The sequence below is a fragment of the Antechinus flavipes genome, chromosome 5 (genome assembly GCF_016432865.1).
Source record: "Antechinus flavipes isolate AdamAnt ecotype Samford, QLD, Australia chromosome 5, AdamAnt_v2, whole genome shotgun sequence".
NCBI classification, from domain to species: Eukaryota; Metazoa; Chordata; class Mammalia; order Dasyuromorphia; family Dasyuridae; genus Antechinus; species Antechinus flavipes.
This window is the reverse complement of record NC_067402.1, coordinates 90,532,103-90,556,674: the sequence shown is the minus strand read 5'-3', so window position 1 is coordinate 90,556,674 and position 24,572 is coordinate 90,532,103. Positions and strand designations below refer to the sequence as shown.

Sequence of the window (24,572 nt, the reverse complement as noted above, 5' to 3'; positions counted from 1 at the left end):
TCAGATGAGTCTCCGCCTTCCCGTTAGTCATCGGTCCCAACAGCCTGACCTTTCCGCCTCACTGATTTGCCTGCCTTGCCTACTTTCCCATCCCTAGACTCACCATGCTAAGGCTACTCACTAACCTCCCAGCATCCCTCGGATTGCATTCCCCAATCCCTTACTTTCTACAAATTCCTCTCATTTTTTGCCATCTCAGATCACATCCAAACGCTCCAAAATCCTTCTCAAAACACGAGCAGGTCAGCCACGCTATCCCCTCCCTTCCGAAATAAGGGGCATGTGGGTGGTGGGGACAATGATTGGCAGAATTTCCCCCGAGGATGGAGGAACGGGGCCCATTACGACCGAGATCCCCAAGTTGAGGTTCTCCAGAAGCAGAAATGGACAGAACTATTTGCCTCCTTTACATAGAAAATAATTTATTGGAGAAACCACAAATGTACAATGGACAAGACCCCCTGTCGCTGGGGACTGGGTGACCCCTCCACTTGAAGCAGATGACCAAGCTGGGGCAGTCTAGGCACTCGCACGAACACTCGCCGGCCGCGGCCGCTCGAGTCCAAAAGACTCCTAGGCGGGCGGGAGCGGAACCCTTCGCCCTCCGGCCCACTGATTCCTCCGCAATGGAAATCCCAACTCGAGTGGGCCGGGGTGGGTGGGGAAAGGGCCAACGGGTAGCGCGTGGGGGGAGGGGGCGAGGTGCACCTGGAAACGGAGGAGAGGGTAGCTTTGCTGGAGGTTCCATGGAGGGTGTGGGTGTGGCTTGATAGATTGCGTGTCGGGGCCGCGCTGGATGCAGGTGCTGAAGGCTGAGGCTCCCCCACCCTCCGAGGGGTGCGGACATAGACATTTACACACATATGCGCCATATGTACACTTTACACAAATAAATAAGGAGCCCGCCCCTGCCGAGAGCGAGGCCCCGTTGGAGCTCCTGCCCCTCCAGGTCCTGGAGAGCTTGTCCCGCCCGCCCCGGGGCTCTGCGGAGCCCCGGCAGTCCCGCCCACCCCCGGCCTGGGCCAGAGCCCGGGCGGAATCCCGGGGCGGCGGCGGCCCGAGCGCGGAGGGCGCGCCTGCCGGGGCCTCAGGGGCGGGCGCCCTGCTCTAGCTGCTGGTGCTGGCTGCGCACGGCAAACCGGTTGACGTGCACGGGGATGGGCACCACGATCTTGGGGTTCCTGACGGGCTCCCCCGAGCGGCTGCTCACGTTGCCGGCCTTGATGCGCTTCCACTTGGCCCGGCGGTTCTGGAACCAGATTTTGACCTGCACCTCGCTGAGCTTGAGGGCGTGGGCGATCTGCGAGCGCTCCGTCAGGCTCAGGTACTTCTTGCAGTGGAACTCCTTCTCGAGCTCGAGCAGCTGCTCGCTGGTGAACGCCGTGCGCCGCCGCCGGCTCTTCCCCCCCGGGGCCGACGCGCCCGGGGTCCCCGGAGGCCCGTCCAGGGCCCCGGGCCCCAGGCCCCCCTTGAGCTTGGGCTTGGGCCCCAGGAGGGCGGCCGCTGCCCCAGCGGCACTGTCCAGGAAGCTGTCGTCCTCGCTGTCGCCGCCGCCCGAGCCTTCTTCCTCGGGCTCGCTGCCGGCCGTCTCCCCCGACGGCGCGTCCAGCTTCTCCTCATCGGAGCTGTACGCCTTCCCCTCCGCTGTGAGGAGCAGGAGATCAACCGACAGGGCGGGCAAGACACGAGGAGCCGGGAAGGGGTGGGGGGCACATCGGGGGCCAGGGGTGGGAAGGGGGCACAGACGGACGGGCAGCGGGAAGGGGCGAGGTTCGGACGGATGAGCGGAAGGAGGGAGCAAGGAAAGGGGGATGGGGGAGGAACAGAGAGAAATAGGGAAAGAGGTATTAACCAGCATAGATTTCATAGGGCAAGGTACGAAGGGGCAATAGCCAACGTGGCAGAGAGACCCCAGCCCTTGGCTTCCCCTCCAGGTATGTCCCGACTTCTGCATCTCCCTACCTACATCCCTTCCCAACGCTTCCCCAAAGCAGGCGCTACAGACCCAGCTCCTCCTGCTCATCCTGCCCCCCAAACCCGAGGTCCGAGGCCCTTTCCGGGGGTCCTAGCCGGGAGGCGAGCCGGCAGATCCCGGCCGAAAGGCCCCAGCTTCCCGCCCCTTTCCGGGACGGCTGCTCTCCTTCTCACTAAGGACAGCATCCTGCATTTACCGGGCACCTTACACTTGGTGAACCTTTACCTCCGTCCTCCTCCTCATCACAACCACCTGGTGTAAGAGTACAAGTCTCCCCACCCTCCTTTTATAAATGCAGACCCTGAGGCTTAGACCTAGAGCTCAGATCTTCTCCCTCTAAGTTCAGAGGTCTCTGCGTGATCTGTCTTCTGCTTTGGGCAAGGGAAGGCAAGAGGCATTCACCTCCCTTCCCATTTTAAGCATCCTTTGGCTGAAGGGGCCAAGAAATGCTCCTCTTTCCTCAGGAGCTCCTCCAGTGGGGAGACTGGATCCATTCAGCCCAGGGTGGATCTAAGCACATGCCATCTTGTTACAGTGTTTGGAATAGAGACACTTGTTCCTTTTCCCAACCATTTGACCCCATTCTCTTCCTCTTCCAAACCTTCCCTTCTTCCTTGGAAAATAAAACTTGTTTCTTTCCCAGATACTCCCATTCCTTGTCTTGCTGCCTAAGCGGAGCAGACAGCTCTTTTTCTGCTCAGGTTCACAGGTTTGACCTTCCAGGACATGGCATGTAAAACTGGGAAAAGGAAGAGGGAAGAGAAGGAGGGAAGGTTGGACAAAGGGGAGGTGGCAGAAAGGGGCCTGGTGAAAAGGAAGCAAAGTCTAAGGGATTCCCAGTTGTTCACAGAACATAGATATTTTAAATTTGCATATGGTGCTAAGATTTCATTTAAATAATTAGTGTGAACCTTAAGATCTTCCATCAGAGATTTTACCAGAACTTCCTACAACTTGGGAAGATTTCAGCTAAACACTTCCTCCTGCTTACCCTATAGTACTTTATTCTGGTAATTTAAGTAAGCAGAAAGATGGTGAAAAACTAGGTAATAAACAATGACAGCAGAGAAACCAAAGAGACCTTCTGGAAAATGCAGAAAGTGACTAATAATGAGTAATAAAGAAGTGACTATGGGAAAGAGAAGAGGAGTGAAGAAGGCATATGGATATATAATAGAATACCATCTAAAATCTGGGGTTGAAGGCCAGGTGATCATCACTAGAGGTTTTCCAAACTGTAATGAGACAGAGACATTATGTCCATATCAAAGAATCCTAAAACTGAAAGGCCCTCAGTCCTAGCCCTGTTATTTCCAACCAATTGTCGATAACAATTATTTTTTGGCAAGGCAATTGGAGTTATGTGAGTTGCCAAAGATCACACAGCTAGTGTCAAGTATCTGAGATTTGAATTCAGGTTCTATTGACTCCAAAGCCAGTGCTCTATCTTCTGTACCCCCTAACTGCTCTACAACAAATTTTTGCTGATCCACAAAGCTTCGACCGCCTTGATTTCTTAAAACCTATAAACTAAAGAGCAAAGCAAAACAATAAACTAAAATTTTCACATGAGATGATAAGACCCAGAGCTAGAAGATGCTTCGCAGATCACGAACCTAATTTTATGAATGAGGAAAGTGAGACTCAGAAAGTTGAGTAATTTGTCTCAAGTCACACAGCTGTGACAGAACCATCTCTTTTGAGCAAAGATACAAAAGTCTTTTCACAATAGGTTGAAGCTTCTTCTTCCTCCCTACATCCATGTAATAACCCCACAATTCCCACATGTAATACCATCCTTCTGTTTAGCTCTTGGCAATCCATTTCTTGAGCCATCCAAAGCTACTCTATTGCCATGGTAGAAGGAAGCGTGACCCTCCCAATAGAAAAAGTAGTTATTTGATCTCTCCAAAGCACAATTTGGAGGCTTAGAGAAATACCAATCTAGTCCAACTTCCTACCCAAAGAAAAAATCTACTACTACATCTCTATAAACGGCTAGTTTCTTCAAGAGGTACTCCAATATCCTTCCTAAAATGTGGTCACTGACATTTGACTCATAATATAACCAAATCCATAGTTATATGATGTGTTTTGTAATAAGATATATAGGAGTGTCTGATAAATGTCCTCTTCTTGCTTTGACCCCTCTTCCTCATTCCCTTATCTCCCACTTCAATCTTTATAACTGTCATCTGTACCACCCCCCACCCCCCTGAGAAGGGTTGTTCCATTTCCCTACACTGTTACAGCCTACACTTACTCCTTCACCTCAGAAGTCAGTCTCACTCACCTTCTCCTTTCGGTTAGACTCCCCAATTCATATCATGTCAAGTCAAATCAATGTGCGTTCGTTAAGGGTCTACCATGTACACAGACTGCACTGAGCACTAATGGTACAAAGAAAGGCATGAGGGATTCCCCTCTCAAGGACCTCACAACCAGACCCTCCACTCTACCTTAGCCAGCTTCACAGAAAACAGTTTGAAAGGGCTTCTTCTTTAGTCGGGCTCATCGATATCCAGGGGACCCTCCTCCCTCAAAAACCATGTCCATTTTTCCCATGATCCCAGTTGTCCATTCTCCACCAGCACTGAACTTTCACTCTCCTCAATCTTATATTTTACTAGCCCTCACTCTTTTAAAAAATATGTTAAATCCAACATATATAAACATATTTGCACAGTTATCTTGCTGCATAAGAAACATCAAAATAAAAAAGGAAAGAAAATGAGTAAGAAAGCAAAATGCAAACAAACAACAACAGAAAGTGAAAAGGCTCTGTTGTGTTCCACCCTCAGTCTCCACAGCCCTCTCTCTGGGAGTAGATGGCTCTCTTCATCACAAGATCATTGGAACTTAGCCCTCAGTCTTTACTTTTCATACTTAGTAGGTCCAATATCCACCCCAACCCCTATCGCTATCCTTTCTCCTTTATATTTCTTCCTGCCTCCCTTCCCCCCCGAGATTCCTATTTATTTTTTATTCCACTCTATCACCTCCCCCTTTCAGAGACCTGGTATAGATAAATGTTAGATCTGGAGACATTGAGGTCATCTAGGTCAATCCAGAAAAGGGATTTTCTGAGGAGGAAACTGAGACTCAGAGATAGGAAGTGATTTAGTGACTTGATAGTACTTCACATTCCCCACAAACGCAGCTTCCCCTTCAGCAGCTTCTGACTTTGGTCTCATTCATAGAGAGCTGAAAGGTCTCTTAGGACCTTTAGTCTTTGAGAATGGAGTATAAACAAGAACAGCAACATCTTGTACCAGCTACTCCAACACTCTCATTTCACAAATGAGGAAAAATCTAGATTAAATTGCCTTTCCCAGGCTCACACATGTAAGCTCTAGAACTGATATCCAATGCAAATGACCAATTGAGCATTCTCTCTGGGCCATCATGTTGCCTCGGTTTCCAGCCTCTCCTTAAGATCTCTGATGTTTCCCCTTCTCTTCAGTTTCTTCTTTTCTTCCCTTCTGGCCATCTTCTCCACTCTTTCTTTTCTTGACTAACCCACATTATATAACAAAAGGTCAATATTGTAGTGAAAACAGAAATAAGAACTAACTTGTATATTTTTTAAAAGTAAAAAAAAAAACCAAAACCTTGTCAGATCTAGCCCCAAACTGCAGCTATGATATCTCAAAAACCAGCTGCTGAAGACCCAGGGGCTAGATTTCAAGGCTTCCTGGGAGAAGTCACTTAGTATCACTCCATGCACCCGAGAGATGCTCAATAAATCTAAATGAAGATGATTGAGAAGAGAATTCCCCCCCCCCATCCCAGCTAACTGCTGTATCTCAGGCTATGAAGAAAAGGGTGTATTTGTTTCTTGTCCTCAAAACTGACTTAACACTCAGGATATAAAGGATAATGGGTGTGATGTCAGGGGGCAGGTAAGGAAGGGTTGTGGGGAGAAGAGTAGGGAAAAGAGAGCAAAGAGGAAGTGGGCAGAACGCAGGGAATGATGGAAATCTGGGCTGTGTGGGAGGGAAAGGGCAAATAGCAGACTGAAAAAAAATTGGGAATCAAAAGGATAGAGAGATGGGATGGAGAGATCAGATAAAAATCTGAGGGAATAGTTAATTCAAGGAAAATCTTATAGTTTATTTTTTAAAATGCAAGGCAATCCCAATAAACTGTATAGAAAGTGCTATCTACATCCAGAAAGAGAACTATGGAGATGATAGAATGTAAATCAACCATGCTATATTCACTTCTTTTTCTGTTTTTTTTTCTCTTGTTAAGATTGTTCTCTCTCAGCATGATTTATAAAGAAAAGTATATTAAAAAGTTAATATACATGTACTATCAGAAAAGATTTTTTAAAAATTTAATGGGGGCAGCTAGGGGGTGCAGTGGATAGAGCACCACCAGCCCTGAAGTCAGGAGGACTGGAGTTCAAATCTGCCCTCAGACACTTAACACTTCCTAGCTGTGTGATCCTGGGCAAGTCAGTTAGCCCCAGTTGCCTCGGGAAAAAAACAGTGTTATAATTGGAGTGTGAAATCACAGAAAGTCAGGACTAGAAGGAACCCTAGAGATCATCTAAACCAAACCTATTTTACAGATGAGGAAACTAACAGAAGCTCCAAGAAATGAAATAATTTGCCCAAAATCATAAATCCAAATTATTGTCAAGGACAGAACTAGAATCCAGGTCTCTTCAGTCCCAGTGTTTTGTTTTGTTTTCCTGTGGATACCAAGCAATGGGCTGGGCAAGAGTGCTTCATTAATTCCTTCTGTTTCCCAAACAACTGAAACCTCTATTATTCCATTCATGGATACCTATTGTGTCTATTGTGTCCTGCTGATCTTTTGACCTTGAAGAATCCATTCTCCCTCTCCCAGAGCCAGTTCCTTATTCAAAACCAGGCTTGTTTTGTTCTTACCTTTCTCTCCCAGGTTGCTCCATAGCAAGTAGCTTCTCTGAGGACAGGATCTGTCTTATTTTTGTATTTGTATCCCCTAGTGCATACAATATTGTGCCTGATAAACATGTGGCTGGTTGACAGAGTATTCTCAGGGAGGTAAGGGACTTCTTGGAAGTAACACACACACACACACACACACACACACACACACATACACACATGCACACCTGTAGTCATGGCTGCCTATAGGTCTAAGATTACTAATGAACATCTGGAAGGGACTCCAGAGGCCAAATAGTCCACCCCTATTGAGAAAAAGGAGCCCAGCAAGATTGTGATCTTCCCCACAGTCAAATAAGGAATATCAGAAATAGGATTTCCCAATTTTCCTTGTGCAACAAGAGGACTGTATAAATATGTACACATATATTGTATTTAAGATATACTTTAACATGTTTAACATGTATGAGACTACCTGCCATCTGGGAGAGGGGGTGGGGGAAGAAGGAAAAAAGTTGGAAAAGAAGTGATTGCAAGGGTCAATGTTGAAAAATTACCCATGCATATGTTCTGTCAATAAAAAGCTATAACATTAAAAAGAAAAGAAAAAAAAGTAGTATTTCTACTACTTCTGCTAGTAATAGGGCCAGTGCTCTTTCTATTCTTCCATAAGGAGCTATGTGGGTCTCAGAGCAGAATGGGAAAGAAATCCCAGGTTCTCAGATCCATATGAGCTCACAGGAATTCCGTGTTCTCTTTCAAAGAGGCTGTCTTCTGGTAGAAGGTCTAATAGCACCCAGGAAGGGAGATCATTCCTCTGGCCATGAGAGTCACTATCATCCTATATCATCATGAGGAATTGAAACTATATCAATCTAGGTTGTTGATTTGAGGTTGGGAACTGGTATTCTCTTCCTCACAGACACAAAACTGAGATCTGATGACATCAATCAAGGTCTGAGTTGACTTTTTCCAATCAAAAAGAGGCAGGACATCGTAAAAGACATGGATGAAGGCCATTTTTCCACTTCCATCTGGGTAAAACTTCTCAGAATTGGTGAGATCACATGGAGGTTCTCCATGATAGTCTTTATGGAAAAATTTCTGGTCAGGTTTGGAAGCCTTCGAGGTATTGGCCTGAAGTGTCTAAAGTTTCATTTTGTTGCTTGTAGAACTGCTGGCTGGGGCGATGTTTGGAAGAGAGCCTTCTGTCTCCAAGCCCAGTCCCAGAATGAGATTGGATGGTAAGAGATTGGATGGCACATCATCCTTGGTATATAAAGATGATGGTAGAAAGACAATAGTTGAGTGCACCTGCTTTCTGCAGATGAATGCTATGGACTGGGTATTAGGAAAGAGAAATCCAAAGGTGACAGAAGGATGAGTGTGAGTCTGGACTGTTCCTGAAGTTGTTCTGGTGTCCAGTTGAATTCTTCTGCCACCAAGAGGTCATGCCCTGGGAAATGCAAAGGATGAATCCAGATCCAAGTTTCCTGTGAGTTTCTTGGCAAAAAGAAAGATGAATCCACTTCATTCTCTCCAAGTACTGAGGAGAGATATTTCCATCACATCAAGGTCTGTTCTGCTGGCTTCAACTGGGGAGGGAGCAGGGGAAGGAGAAGCAGCTTCAGGGGTACAGGGAGACCTCTTCTCCTCGATGGGTAAGGTTAGACTGAGCGGGTAACCAAAGGCCAAGGTGGGTGATCTCCAATGTGATGTGGGGACATCCCACAGCTGTGGCCACACAGGAGATGGACTTGTGCTGAAAAATCAGAAAACTACTGCAGGAGTGCAGAATCACTTTAGATTCCCAGGGTGTGGAACTCATCCCTTCTACTGCCCCCTCATTGTCCCCAAATTTTGCACTTCTGGCCCCCATGACATCTCCCCAACCCAAACCTTCTAAGACCTGTGTTTATTGCAGTTTTCCCTAACAATGACAGAAAGTATTCCTTTTGTTCTCAGTTTTTTACCCGCTATTCCCAGGAACCTGATCCTGTAATTCTCCCCTCACAGAGAAAAGCTCTCTCTTCTTCCCTTCCATGATAGTGAATGAGGCTCTCCATTAAAATTTCCTTCCTCATCAATACTAAGACTAAAAACAATAATAACAAACCAAAAAAACCCCATCGTTCATAGTGAATAGATCATCTTTCTTCATTACCCATTGAGAATTTCTGCTTTCATATAATTCCTAGAATAGACTTCTTTCCTTGTTCTGTTCACCCCTTCCCATCATTTACAATGACAAGCTCCCTTCCAGGATCTCACCATTTCCATGTCGCTCATTCCCATCAATTTCAGATACAGCATAGAGATCTTTCTCCCTCCTGTCCATTACTCTTCAGATCTCCCAGTCATGGGCTTTACCCCTCTGAATCAATATTGTAAGTTTTCTATTCATCATTCTTAGCAAAATCCTGTCTTCTCTCCCCCCTCCAGTGCAGAGCCCCCTCTTCTCTTAAATGCCCCCCAAGTGCTTCCCACTCAGGAAAGCTCTTTCTAATCCATGATACCTATTCAGAAAATATTTCTATAATGTCTATAATGTTAGCACTTTATAGATAGCCTCTCATTTTGAGTCTATTGACTTAGGGAAGTGTTTCTTGTCCAGACCCCTAACTTCATTAGCAATGGCAATTCCAGTTGAGGAATCTCCTATCACTATAGATTGACACTGCTCTGCAATTTAGAAGTCTTAGAGATATGCCTGGGACATGGAGAGATTGTCAATTTATCAAATTCACATATCTAGTATATGTCTGGGGCAGAATTTGAACTCAGATCTTCTTGACTTAAAGGCCAGCTCTATCCACAGCATTAAAATCCTTTTTTCTTTTGTTGCTTCTTAATTATTATCTCATTTTATTCACAAGATTAGAGCTGGAAAGAAGCTGCCTGGTCCAACTACAGTTCCCCAGCCCCATTTCACGGTTTCTGTTTGTCAGGTCTGGCTGATCTTTCTTCCCCATTTTCCCATCCAAGTCCCAGCATCCATCCTTATGGGTGCCAGTACAAGAGAAGTGGGGCTAGACCTTTTCAGTGACTTGCCCAAGCTCACACAGCTATTAAGTAGTAAGACTTCAATTTGAATCTGATCACAGCGCTCATCCTTCCATACCACATTGCCTGCAGCGGCCCTGGAAGCAACTCCATAAAGTAAGTAGAACAGTTAGTATTATTCCCAGTTGAAAGATAAACTGAGGCACAAGAAAGTTAAGGGACTTGTCTAAATTGCACAGCTTAGTGAAAGGGCCTGGTCTCCCGAGCTCTCCTTCTGTGCCTTTTTCATTGAGCCATTATTCTCAAAGCAAAGCCTCTTCTCCCAGCATCCCTTTATCACTTTCAGAATCAACTCGGGTTCTTTTAGACATTTCAGCACCACGTTCCATCTTCCTCAGGTGTCCTAATCTGATCCTCCTCGTTCCAAGAGAAAACACCATTGTCACTTCTAGTAAGGGTCCTCACTGAACTTTTATATTTTAGAAACTTCATTTTCTACATGTCACTAACATCTCCCTTCAAGACCAGAGAACTGCCAGACAGATATGGTTTTTTCTCATTATTTCTTATTATTTTCAAGAAAAAAAATTCTGTCTCTAAAGACCTTGGGTTCTGGGTCCACTTTTGCCCCTTACAAACAGTGTGACTTTGGGCAAATCCTTGGACTTCTTGGGCTTTCTCTCCACCTACAAAATGACAGTGGGGAGATGCTCTCTTAGCACTCGTTATTCCAGCTCTAACACTGCACTCCTATTTGTTTATATTATTCAATATCATCACTCCATTTCTTTTGATACTTTTCTTCTCCCTCCTTCACATCAAGCACAGAAATGCTTTCTCTTTCCTTTGTAGTCAGTCTCTCTCTCTCTCTCTGTCTCTCTCTCTCTCTCTCTCTCTGTCTCTCTCTCTTTCTCTCTCTGTCTCTGTCTCTCTTTCTCTCTCTCTCTCTGTCTTTCTCTCTTTCTCTCTCCCCTCCACTTCTCCTTTTCTCTGTCTCTCTGTTTCTGTCTGATTTTCTCTGCCTCTATATCTCTCTCCTCCTTCTACTTTTCCTTTTCTCTCTTTTTTTCTCTTCCTCTGTCTCCCTTTGTGTGTCTGTTTCTAACTCTCTGTCTCTACCTCTTCCCAACCTTCCCCTCTCTGCTGTCTTTCTCTCTGTCTTTTTCTTTCTCTCTCTCTCTCTCTCTCTCCTCCCACCCTTCTCTCTCCTCCACACCTCCTCTCTGTCTCTCTCTCTGACTGTCTCTGTATGTCTCTCTTCCCTGTACCTCTCCTTTTCTGTCTCTTTTTTTCTATCTTTCTCTGTCACTCTCTGTGTGTTTGTTTCTCTCTATCCTCCTCTTTCTCTCTATCTCTACCTCTTCCCAACCCCTCTTTCTCCACTGTCTTTCTTTCTCTCTCCTTGTCTCTCTTCCCCAACCTTCTCTCTCCTCCATACCTCCTCTCTGTCTCTCCCATCAGTGCTCATAACAATTCTTTCTTCCTCTGGATTTGCCATCTTTCCCTGGGATTCTATAACCCTATCATTTGCAATGTGGCCTCTTTACTTCCATGATAACCAGTTTAAGCTTCTTTCCTCTTTCCCCACTCACACTCACATTAATTCCAATAAGGAGCTCTCTTCTCATCATTTGTCTATAGAATTCTCTGTCCCATCTTGATGTTTCCCTTCCTTCTCCTCATTACCGAGCTCTCTCCACTGAATGGCTCATGCTGTATTAATGTCTCTCCTAATCACTCCCAGGACAACTCTCTCCAGCAGGCCCAGTATGGTGCTTTTTTCCCTGCTAACACTGCAAATATGGTATATGGTTGTCTTTTTCATCCTTTTTGGTGTAACAAGAAATTAAAATGTTCATCTAATAGTGAAGGGAAGTGGTAAAATGTCTACTCAACACTATCAGAAATTCCTTGCTTTACTTTGTGAACTCAAAGGCATCACAGATCTAGCTTAATTTAAGACTATGTACCAAAACTTTTCTCTTTAAAAATGCAAATAATCTTAGGAAGACAATTAGTCTTTCACATTTTAGTTCGAATGAGTTTAATCAACTTGCTTACCTCTGAAAACCCATTAAAATCCATCCTGGGGCTGGGGAAGGTGACTTATGATTTGAGGAAAGGCAGAGAGAAGGGGATCTAGTTTGGGATTCTGAGAGACTCCAAAAGCATACCTGTCTGATAAAGGTAATGACCACTCAGGGTAGGAATGAGTTCAACAGTGAGAAAAGAGACACAGAGAGTGGAAAAAATCCAGGACTAACTACGCCTACTTTGTAGCTTTTCTTAGGGCCATCCTTGTTGTCCATCTAACTGAGATTTCTCCAGTATTACTATTGCTAAGAGCCCCCCTCTCTTTATTACCAGTGAAGCCCTCTCTTCTTTATGATTTGCGATTTAAAAAACAACCACCATTCTCCATCTAATTCCACAACAGTGTAAGATCCCTGGAAATGAAAAGGATCCGTCCTAAGAACACATTGTTAGAAACTGCATTACCTGTAGTGGAAATAAACAGAGCATAAGGATGCATTCTCACAGAGAATCTTTCAGAATTACAGTAAGCCCCATTTGTCTGTTACCCCCTGCTGTCTAATATACTGAAGATGATCAATAAATGCTTTTTGAATGAATCAAAGCAAAGATTTTCTCTTGGTGATAGGTCAAGAAGCTATTAGGTCCTTTTCCTCCAGTTGAAGAAGGAGATCATGTAACATCACCCTCATGGCCTTATCAACCCCTATGAGATGCCTTTTCTCTCTAGGAATGATGGGTAGCTCAATTCTGTGGGCACAGAATGAGGGGCCCACGGGAAGCACAACACTGGGTTCCTCCTCAGTCAAAGAAACCTGGGGCCATCTTCTTCACAAGGTATTTCAGTTATGAATGCTCTCTTTTTTCTGAAGTTTTTTTGTAGGATACACATATTAGGATTTATTATCTGAACATATTCTTCCAAATAACTTCATTTCTGTTCTCTGCAGCACTAGCTAGGTCTGGCTCATAGAGCGGGCACTTAATTTTTGTTGAGCCAAATTTAATTCTATTAGTGCTATTACTTCTCCCAATCCAGGCCTTAACTTCCAAATAGATGAGAAAAATGAGCCCAAGAGAAGTGACTTATCCGTGGTCACCCAGCTAGCAGGCAAAGGAGGGATTTAAAAACAAGTTCTCTGAAAGCCTCTAAGGCCCGCTGTCATCTCGTGACAACATATTTGTCAATGTTTTCCACCTTTCTGGAACATTCAAACAGGCGCTTTATTCAAGAAAGTTGTCATTGGAGACCTTGGTAATGAAGGTAGAATCCTAGAATGTTAGCATTAGCGATCTCCCTTAGGGGTTAACTAGTCCCAACTCCTCCATTTTACAGATAAGGAAACTGAGGACCAGAGAGGGGAATTGACTTTTCCAAATTCACACAAGTGGCTATAGAGCTCTCTCCATCATTCACAGATGAGGGTTTTTTCCCATCCATTCCAAGAGAGAATCTCTTCCTTCCCATCCCTTTCAGTATATTAATAAATCTACTACATCTTCTAGTACTTTTATCCCTTCACTCTAAGCACAAAGCCATTTTCTCTACTCTTCCCCCTCTCTGTCTTTCTGACTCTCCTCTCCCTCTCTATCTCTTTGTTTCTCCTCTCTATCTCTCTTTCTCTCTCTTTGTGTCTGTCTCTTTCCGAATTTCTCTGTGTGTCTCTCTCTCTTTCCCTCTTTGACTCTTTCTGTCTCTCCTTTCTCTATCTCCTTCTCTCTGTCTCTTTCGCTGTTTCTCTCTGTCTTTCTGTCTCTCTGTCTTTCTCTTTTTCTCTCTGTGTTTCTCTCTCTCTCTGTGTCTCTCTCTCTCTCTTTCTCTCTCTCTCTCTCTGTCTGTCTCTCTCTTTATCTTTCTCTATCTCTATCTCTTCCAAATCCACAATGAAATGATTTGCCTCCCAGCACCTCTTATCACCCTCAGTCCTTTCTCAAACCCAGACTCTTCTGCCTGTTGCTCGGTTCTCTATCACTCACTGGAGAGAATTCCGCACCCCAAACATCTACAATCAAATTTTTACCAGATCATTACAACTCCGTTCCTCTTTCCTCTATCTTTGACAGCACAAATTTTCCTCCATCACCAGTCTAAAACAAAATAACCTTTGTCTTACTACTTGAGGTTATTACTATGAGGTCAGTGTTATTAATGGACAATATGTGTGAAATCTGGTGATATTGTGGGATTCTAGAAAGCATCTTCCCTGAGGGCACCTGAGTCTGAGTCATCAAACAGACAGAATAACCTGGACCAGGAAAAGAGTGAATATTTATTTGGCCTAAGGTTCGTTCTTCCTCTTCGCTCTGCCAGTGGGCCAAAAACTATCTATCTCCCAAGACCAGAAACTGAGATTTAGTGAGATGTCCAATAAGAAGCTGTGAGTCTTGAAATGGGAAAGAAAATGAAGCTGGTTTAAAGTGCAGGCAAGCAGTAATCATGCTGGATGTAAACCAAGAATAATGGCAGCCTCCAAAAGGGGTCATGTAGCTAAATCAGGCGTCAGTGCTACTTAGAACAAAAGGTGGTGAATCTGAGTTTTCTTTGATAATAACTTATTTCAATAGCATTTTAACACAACAGCCTTGCAAGGCACATATTATTACTCCCATTTTACAAATAAGAAAATCGAGGTCCAGAACAGTTTGATTGAAATGGCCACATAGCAAGGAGCTGGAATCAGGATCTGAATCCAGAACCTCTTCTCACTTACTCCACTGCACCACACAGCCTTAACAACTGTACTACATACAGAACCCATTCATGAAAACCATATCAGACTGGATTGAAAGTCAGTTCTTCCTGAATCCAGGTCCAGCACTCTGTCACCCAGCCATCTCTAAGGCTGCAGAGGGATATTTCAGGCAGGAAAGGACATTAGCACATTTATTCCAGATGATACTCAACTCAAGCAAAGTTTAGGCTAGAAGTGAGAGGCAATCTGTCCTTTAAGTTCTAGTGGTCATTATCATGAGAATACAATTCTTTGCAGACATGCCTTCTCTGCTCATCAAATCCAGTGACTGTGGATCTTACCAAGGTTTAATATCACAACGATCCTTAATTGGTTTTTTATTTGTTTTTTCTCTTATTTTACTTTTCCCTTATTCATCCAGTAAATCTTCTTTGTAAATACTCCCCACCTCATCCCCCCCACAAAGACAAAGTGAACTAAAGGATAAAGAGATTTGCTCAACTAATGCCTTGTTGGTGGAGTTGTGAACTGATCCATCCATTCTGGAGAGCAATCTGGAAATATGCCCAAAGAGCTATAAAACCCTGCGTACTCTTTCCCCCCCACTGTAGATGGAAATCTAGGGGATATCTATTAATTGCAGAATAACTGAACAAAGGAACATAATGAAATACCATTACTCTACAAGAAATGATGAGCAGGGGATTTGAGAAAAACCTGGAAAGACTAATATGAAGTGAACAGAATTAGCAGAACATTGTACTCAGTAATAGCACTCTTGTAGGATGGTCAACTTTGATAGACTTAGCTCTTCTTAGCAATACAATGATCCAAAAACACTTCCAAAGGACTCATGAAGGAACACATCTAGAGAAAGAACTATGGAGTCTGAATGCAGATTGAAAATGGGATTTTCACTTTTTTTTTCTTTATCATGATTTTTCCCTTTTGTTCTGATTGTTTTTTCATAATATGACTAATGTACATGTATAACCTATATCAGAACACCTGCTGTCTTGGAGAAGAAGGGAAGAAGAAAAAAATTAAAATCAAAATCTTATAAAAGTAAATATTGAAAACAAATATACATATATGTGCGTATAATATATATCTATATCTATATATATATAGACATCCATACAGATGTAAACAAAAAAAGAGATCTGGTCACATCTTCATATAGAAAATAAAGGATAAATTTTTTTGTGCAGCAAGATAACTGTATAAATATGTATACATATATTGTATTTAACATATACTTTAACATATGTAACATATATGGGACTGCCTGCCATCTAGGGGAGGAGGTGGGGGAAGGAGGGGAAAAATTGGAACAAAAGGTTTTGCAAGGGTAGATGTTGAAAAATTATCCATGCATATGTTTTATAAATAAAAAGCTATAATAAAATAAAGAATAAAGAATAGAGTGAGGGGAAAGAAGACACAGTACATATTATCTCTAGAAACTTAATGTGGTCACTTAACCTTTCTCAGCCTCTCTCCTACATAACCTCATCTGTAAAATGGGGATAATAATAGTAACTGCCTCCCAGGGCTGTTGTGAGAACCAAATGAGATAGCTTATATAAAGTACTTTACAAACACTAAATCACCATAAAGATGCTAGCTATTTTTATTATTGTGATTGTGGTTGCTATAATTATTATCATAGCATAGCAGCAATGATGGTGGCTTATGGGAATCCTAGACTAGGCCCAGCATTCTCTCTGTTAGTGAGAGGCAAAAACAATGGGTGGGGTATTCCAAGCTGGGTTTTTTGCCCAATATTAATGTGGTTGAATCTTCTTCATTGCTCTCACTATGACATTCTTTCCCGAGCTTGCAATATAAGTCAATCTTCTGCCACTCCAGATATGAGTACCTCTTCTCCTAACTATTCCTAGCACATCAGTCTTACCATATTACTTTTAATTCCTAACTTCAAGCATGATCATATTTTTAACTACAATGAGAAGAAAATGAAGCTCTCATTCATTTTCTCCTTCTAATATGGAATTCTCTCCTCATCACTCCCATTACTGACCTTGTTCATCATCACTAGAAGTACAAAGGTCTGTCCTTCCCATCACTTCCAGTATAATTTCCATTCCTTCCCTCCTAGAGTATTAAAATTTCACCATTGCTTCCAGATGAGAGCTCTCTCCTTTCAATTTTTCCCACAGAGCTTTCTGTCCTTCCCATACTTATTGGTTTAGTCTCTTTCTCCTATCACTTATTAAGCTTGATTGCTCCCTAACAACTCCCAATTCGAAATCCTCTCCCTTATGACTCCCAGGACAGGGATCTCTTTAACCCAATATTCTTGGTACCTTTCCATCATTATATTTATCTCATCTCCTCCACAGTCCACCTAATTGATAAAACTTTGAAAAGAGATAAAATGGTTGTGGCAAGTCATATTACCTTTCCTTATACTATATTCAATAAACATAGGATCATAGGATTTGGAGCCATTTGAACAGGCTCTTAGAAACTTACTCTAATTCTCTCAATTTACATATGAAAAAAACTGAGGTCCAGAGCAGTGAGGTGATTTGCCTTTAACATATTCAATATGTTAATGTTTATTAATTTCATATCTTTTAATAAACACATATTCAATGAATCATACTTCAATCTGAACACAAATACTTCTATTGTCTCCTAATAAGCTCCATTTGCATTCTTTTCTTCTTTCTTTCTTTCTGTCTTTTTTTTCCTTTCTCTCCTGCCCTCTCTTTTCACTTTCCTTCCTCCCTTCCTTCCTTCCTCTCTTCTCTTTCCTCCTTCCCTCCTTTCTTCCCTTCTTCCCTCATTCCCTCCTTCCTTCTTTCCTTCCTTCCTCTCTCCTTCCTTCCTTCTCTCCATCCCTAAATCCCACCTTCCTTCCTTTCTTCCTTTCCTTCCCTCCCTCCCTCCTTCCTCTTTCCTTCCTTCTTTTCTCCCTCCATCCCTTCCTTCCTTCCTTTCTTCCTCCCTTTTTCCCTTCTTTCTTTGGCTGGTTTTCCCTATCTTGTCTAGCTTAGAAGTGTAATACCACTTATAGGTCTGATCTCATTATTAATAGCCACAAACCTTTGACTCCGTCCATTACTGACTTGGGATAGTTCACCCCTCCTTAGGAAGAGTGGTGACCCCCCTGCTCCCGAGAGCTTGCCATATTGGTATCAGACTAAGATACCTAATGGGCTTTCAGTACTAGAGACACTTGAGTGACAGAGTGTCAAGCCTGAAGTCAGGCAGATGCATCTTTTTGAGTTCACACCTGGCCTCAGACACTTAGTGGCTGTGTGACCCTGGACAAGTCACTTGACAATGTTTGTCTCAGTTTCTTCATCTATAAAATGAACCCTAGAGGTAGATAGCAAGCCACCCCAGTATCTTTGCCAAGAAAACCCCAAATGGGATCACAGAGTCAGACATGACTGAAAAACCTGAATAATAACAACAAAAAATTCAGAACCCTGGAACTCAAGCTATCCACCAGTCTCAGCTTCCCCATTGGTAGAGATTACAGAGACACCATGTCTATCTCCATTCACTTTCATAGCAACTTCTCTCTGTTTCCACTATCCCATAACTTCTAGGGGGAACCTTATCCCACACCACATTCAGTTTATGACATTTTCTTCCCTCTATAAAAGTATCTTTCCTTGGTTCTTCACAATACAATATCTATATTGCCTCTTCTATGGTAAACAGCATAGATCACTTATGCTTTGCACTTTGAATACAATCACGTTCTCCTTCATCATCTTCTTCCCAGTTTCTTCTTTATATGTTTCTGTCTTTATTTCCAGTGAAGCTAACTCACTCTTTATTCAGAGATATTGTCTCCACTCCTACCAGTAGCAGAACTTGAACTTTCTTATTCCTTCTGGTACATAGAACGTCTTTCACCTTTGCTCCTGCAAAGAAGGGGCTCTCTTCCTCACCCCCTCTCCCCTCAAATAGTCTTTCCAGTGAAAAACCTCCACTGAAGCCTCTACTTCATTATTAATAATAGCTGGCATGTAGGTAGAGCTTTAGAGATTCCCAAAGGCTCTACATATCATCTCAAATACTCATCACAGCATCCTATGAAGCAAGCACTATAGTGTTCTTATCCCCATTTTAAAGATGAGAAAACTGAGCTTCAAAAATGAGTGATTTGCCCATTGTCCCACAGTAAGTAAATGTCAAAGATGAGAATAGAGTCCACAGAATATTTTCCCCAAACTATTATTTCAAAAACATAGCTACATTTTAGACTATGGATCTGTAAGGGAACTTAGAAATCATTTATTTCCTTCCCTTTTGTTTCATAGATGAGGAAACTGAGTCTCAGAGAGGTTACATCATTTCCCCAAGATCACAAAGCTAGTTAGTTGCAAGAGTCAGGACAAGTCCTAAGATATTTCCCTTATAGCAAAAGTTTTTATGTGTGTCTGGAAGATTATGTATCCCTTCTCAGAATAATGTTTTTAAATCACTGAGGGAAATGCTAAATTTCAGTTAGAGATTAACAAAAATAAACATGTGATAATTTTTTCCATCTAAACTAAATGACCCTCTGAAATAGAATCATGGACACCTTGATAATCCATAGACTCCAGGTTAAGAATCCATGACTTATATCATGCTATATAGCTTTCACTTTCCCATCATCCTCAGTGAAGAGATTTTTTTCTTTTTTCTTTTCTTCTTTTTTGTTTAAACTACTGTTCATTGCTGAAAGGGCTCCTTTCTGAAGCCCCCTGGAAAGAATTCTCTGATCAATATCATTCCCAGGAAAGCATTCCTTTCTAAAGCCCCCTGGAAAGAATTCTCTGATCAGTATCATTCCCAGGAAAGCGTTAGTCCTCAGTACTACCAATAGAATTCGTTTGCTGATTGCATATCACTGTAGCATTCCCTGTTTCTCTCTGATAACTAAAAGTCACATTCTGATAGTCACAATTGGTACCCAAACATTGAATCAATTGGTGGTCATCTAAAATGCCCTCTGATACTACACAGCCTGGTGTGATGTTCATCTCACAATATTTGAAATGTAAACATCATGCTCCCCCCGAGCCCATCTGGTTTCCTGATGTATATCCCCAGTCTTCCATTATTTTCGATAAGAACTTATGTTCCTCATCAGTCCTGGCACAGTTACATTCCCCATCATTCCCTGAATAGTCAGATCTCTCTTCCCCGAACCACTTCCAGTTTACCTTTCTGCTCAATGATTTCCACTATGTTGATTCCTCCTATGTTATTTCCATTATCATCTCTCACTCTCTATCTCCCAAGTCTTAGCGCTTTTCTCTCCATCACTCCAAGTACAAGTGCTTCTCTCTCCATCTCTCACAGCACTGACCTCTCTCTCTCTCCCATTACTTCTAGTACATCAATTCTCTCCCCCCAACCATATCACTCAGTTTTTACCTTATTGCTCTCAGGAGATCTGCCCCCATCACTCCTTGGGTAGGGTTGTCTATCCAATCTTTTCCAATATAAAGTTCTCCTCTACTTTGCTCCAAGTGGAATCTCTGCACCATTTCTCCCGATATGCCATTCTCTCTCCCATCACTTCCATCATGGAGATTTTTTTCATGACATTTCACACTACAAAGTCCTCTTCTATCACTTGCAGGTGCCAACTCCTTCATGAAACTTTGCCTGATCCCTCCTCCCCAAATTGCTCGTGCTTCTCTGGGTGACCTTTCCTACACATTGATCACATTCTAACTTTTATGATGCTGCTTTGTGAATGCCTTTTCCCCTGCCCTACTAGGTTGTGAATGATTAAAGACAAGGACTGGGTCATTTGTCATCTTTGTATCCCCAGAACCTGGCACGTTGCCTTGCACATAGGGGGTACTTAATAGATGTTCATTTAATTACAGAGCTGTTTCTCAGAGGCACATACACAGCCTTTTGCACCATCACTACTACAACTGCTTCTCAGAGCCCCCTTCTCATCATTCCCGGTACACTGAGGACCCTCCAATCCATCCCAACACAGAGCTCCCTCCTCCCCATCACTCCCACAACAGAGCTTTGTCTTCATCACTACCCAGCCTTTCTCTCTTTCCCATGGCTTTGTAGTCAGAGTGATAAGGGAGAGTTTTGTACTGGGGGCAGTGGGGCAGAGATCAAAGCACCGAGTCCTCTCCCCAGTTACCCACTTCATTCTCTTCTCCTAAGATGGAATTCTTTTCAATCCACCCCTCTCAGTACATGCTTTACTCCATTACTTCTGGTACACCGATGTCTTCCTTTATTCCTCCCGATACAATTGTTTTCCTGACCCAGACAAATCCCACAGCATTTCTGCTCTTCTCCATCACTCCTGGTGAAAAGTGCTGCCTTCTACCACTCCCAGCAAACTCCCTGTTTCCCAGCATCTCCAACGAAAAAATCTCTCACTCACTTCTCCTAATATTACCTCATCTTCCCATTACTGCTGATCCAGAACCACTACACCCTTTTCTCCATCATCCCCAAGGCTATCTTCACTCTGAGATCACTTCAAATACAGAAATCTCTTCTCAGTAGAGACTCAACTTCTTTTGTCTCCCAATACTGACCTCTCCCCCAGCATTCCCAGTCCTTTCTTGCTCCCCCCCCCAACCATACTTACACAGCATAGACCTCAAGCCTCTTCCCATACTAAGCCGCCTTCTGCTCTTTCCCATCAGTCATGGAACTGCTCCCTTTTCATTCAGAGAAAAGAACCTCCCGATTTCTTCTGCTTAGCTTTCCACTGATCTCCCTGAAATATCTCTCCTGCTCACCTCCAAGTCAAGCTATTCTCCTCCAGCAGTCCCAGAGCAAACCACTAACATCCATCATTCTCCAGTAGGAGTTCTGTCCATCACTTAAAATATCGCACTCTCCTGAAATGCTCCCTGGAGAAATAGCTTCTTCCTGCCGATTTCAGTCTTCAGTTCCCCCACCTTCCCATTCCTCTCTCATAGAGGTTGCCTCCTCATTCCTCCCCATAGCAGACCCTTTCTCTTCATCGGGCACACTCAGCAGCTCTGGACAGAAGTCTCCTGTTTACACCATCCCCAATACTCCTCATGCTACTTCCAGTGTGGGGACTTTCTTCTTCCCCTTTCCTCTCTCCCCATTCTCTCAGCATAAGCATTTTTCTTTTAACCATCAATTCCCCAATCGGACTCTTTTGACCAATATTTTTTAAAGAAGTCATTCCTCTCCTTCTCCTTTATCCAGTTCACAATTCCCTTTGAAACATTTGCAATCACCTCTCCTTCCCGCCAATCCTAAAATATTCTCCTCTACAAATTGCCGCCATAATTCCAACAGCAATTTCACTTCTCATTTCAGCCCGGCCCTTCCCCCTTTTGCTCCGTTTGTTTCCTCTCTGAGCCTGGTGGCAGTCAGTCCCATCTGTTGCCAGAAAATAGCCCAAATCAGATCCGAGAGTCGGAACCAAGGCTAGCGCCAGGGAGGGGAAAGGAGGAAAACGGGGAGGGAAGAGAAAGGAGTCTCTGACTTTATTCTGGTGTAAAGCAGTGTTTGCCCTCAGATCTGCCAGACTGGACTCTGATCTTCCGGTTCAGCCTGTAACTTCCTTGCCGGGGCAGTTTCACCCCTTTACCTCTGGCTTCATTTAGTTTCATTTCTTCCGAGGCATCTCCTCATCCCTTGGGACCCCGCTCTTTCCCTGCCCCCACTCCAGGACTGTTCCTCTCTGCAGTCCCCGGGACCATGCTGCCCACCACTCCCAAGTCTGCTCCCTCTTCCACGCTATCTCTGGTCACCCCGGGACGGCCGGGCTAGGATTTCTCTCCTCCTAGTATGCAGCATCTCTCCTTGACACCGCCCCCTCCCCCAGTCCCACTGCCAGAAAGTTGCAGGCCCAGCAGCGCTGTCCTGATTTCCCAGATACACAGCTGGATCCCTTGGCCCCCTCCCACCCAGTAGCATGCAGCCCCGGTCCTTCCCGTGCTCCTGCCAGAAAAGCCGAGAAGGGACAAGTGGCGCTCATTAAACCCTATCTTCGTCGAGGGTGGGCAGAGGGAGATTCCCTCGTCCCCCGATCTAGCGATCCTCTCTCTAGTCTGCTCCCCGCAGTCTGGCCCCCGACCTCATATTCTCACAGTTCCAACCCTGGGCTGGTGGGAAGTAGGGTGGGAGTCTGGGCGAGCGTGCAGGGCCACAGGCCGGTGGAGGCTGGGCAAGGCTCGTACCACGTCCGAGGGGGCGCCCTCCGCGTTCCGAGCCATCGGCGGGGGACCTCATAATCTCTAGGAGGCTGACCCAGGCTTGGGGATTACTCCACAGTCTAATTTAGATCTTCAACAGCTCCAAAGCCCTGACCTCGCAGCCCTTCCGAAGCCCGATTTTCTCGGTTCGTTTCAAAGCTAGCCGGTCCCTCCCGCCCAGTCCCGTCCAGCCCCCTCTCACTGGCCGCCTCGCCTGCTTCCCGCTCCTCAAGGCGGGCCAAGCTTAGGTTTCAACCGCAACAATCTGGCCCCCTCCGAGGGGTTTCCCTTTACTTCTCCGCGCTAGGGAGCTCCCCTCTCGGGTCGATCCCAGCCACACCCTGAAACCGCCGTTCTCAATTTCTCCCCAAACCCCTCCCCTAGGACTCGAGTTCGAACGCTGCCCACACGTCCCTTCCCTGCTTCCCCGCCGTGGACCAAAGAACCCTCCACTTAAACTGCTCCATTCCGGGGATTGGGGTGGGATGGAGGGCCGGAGTTGGGGGGAAGAAGGTGACTGGAGGAAAAGAGGGTTGGGTTGGGGCGGGGCTGAGCCCCAGGTCTGGGCGCGGGAAGGCAAGGGCTGGCAGGCAGCTGGGAAGCGGCTTCCCAGGGGAAAGGAAAGGTGAGGGGATGGACGTCGGGGCAGTTCCAGGAGCTGGTATCTGGGAATTCGAGAGTCGGTCCGTGGACCGGTTCTGAGGAACTTGGCTAAATTTGGGGCCCCAGACAGGAAGCCGGGGTTAGGGTCTGCCTGCTGTCTGGAGGTGCATGGGCCGGCCCGGAGACCTTACCCGTCAGACTTGGGAAAGTCTCGGAGAAGTGCGGCGCCGGCGGAGGAGGCGGTGGGGGGGGCTCTGCTACTTTCTCTCTGGTCTGCGGCAGCTCGTCGGGCTCCAGCCCGCTCTCTGGGCGCCGGGCGCCGGGCTCCGGGTTGTTGCGGGAGGCAGCCAGCTCCGGGGGGCCGTAGAAGGCGTCGGGGGGTTCCGCGAAGCTGGGCAGCGCGGTGGTGAGCGCCACCATGGATGGCACGGCCTGGCCCAGCCCGGCGCAGAAGGTGTTGGTGAGGCGGCCAGCGAAGGAGGCAAGCGGTGCGAGGGGCGGGAGGCCTGCGGGCAGGGGCGCGGGGGCCAGAGCCTGAGGCAGGACCAGCGGTCGATAGGGCATGAACATGGGGTAGCCAGTGTACAGCAAGTGGCCCGAGCGCGGCGGGGGAGGCCCGATGAGGGAGTCGATGGAGAAGGCGGTGCCCTGGCTCCCACCGCTGCCCCCGCCGCTGCCCCCAGCTCCGCTGCCGCCTCCGGGTCTCTGCATCGCGCCCCGAGCTGAGGCCACCTAGGGCGCCCCGGGGCAGCCCGCCCCCGCCACTAGCTCGGGCAGCGCCGTGCGCCCTAGCTCGGGGCCCCACCTCTGCTTGCTACGCCCGCCTGGGGCGCAGCTCCGGTGCCCGGCGCCCCCAGGCTCCTGCGCCCCGCGCAGGGCGGGCGGGCGGGATCCCTCCCTCCCCTCCCTCCCTCCTTTCCCGGGCCGGAGGTGGCTGCGGGGAGCGGGCTCAGCGCAGTGTGGCTCGGGCGCCGCCGCTCGCTCACTCTCATAAGGAGGGAGGGGGCGGGCGTGCGGGCTGGGGGTGTCGCCCTCCGGACTCATCCATCTTCCTCAAATTACGCTTCACTTCCTCCCTCCGCCCGCCAGCCCGCCCGCCGCCGCCCGGCTCCCCCGATCACTCCGCAGAGCCTGTTCCCAGCCTCTCGGCCGGCCCGGCCCCCGGGACCCCCGCCTGCCCGCC

The 24,572-nt window shown here is 45.8% G+C and overlaps 1 protein-coding gene across 1 annotated transcript; it reads right to left on the bottom strand.

Moving 5' to 3' along the window:
• Nucleotides 1-402: 402 nt before the first annotated feature.
• On the bottom strand, nt 403-24,113 carry GBX1 (gastrulation brain homeobox 1). Its single transcript, XM_052001214.1, has 2 exons — nt 23,581-24,113; nt 403-1,644 (listed from the first exon to the last, which is right to left on the bottom strand). The coding sequence occupies exons 1-2, from the start codon at nt 24,098-24,100 to the stop codon at nt 1,088-1,090; spliced, it is 1,077 nt and encodes a 358-aa protein (XP_051857174.1). The 5' UTR covers nt 24,101-24,113; the 3' UTR covers nt 403-1,087.
• Nucleotides 24,114-24,572: the final 459 nt, after the last annotated feature.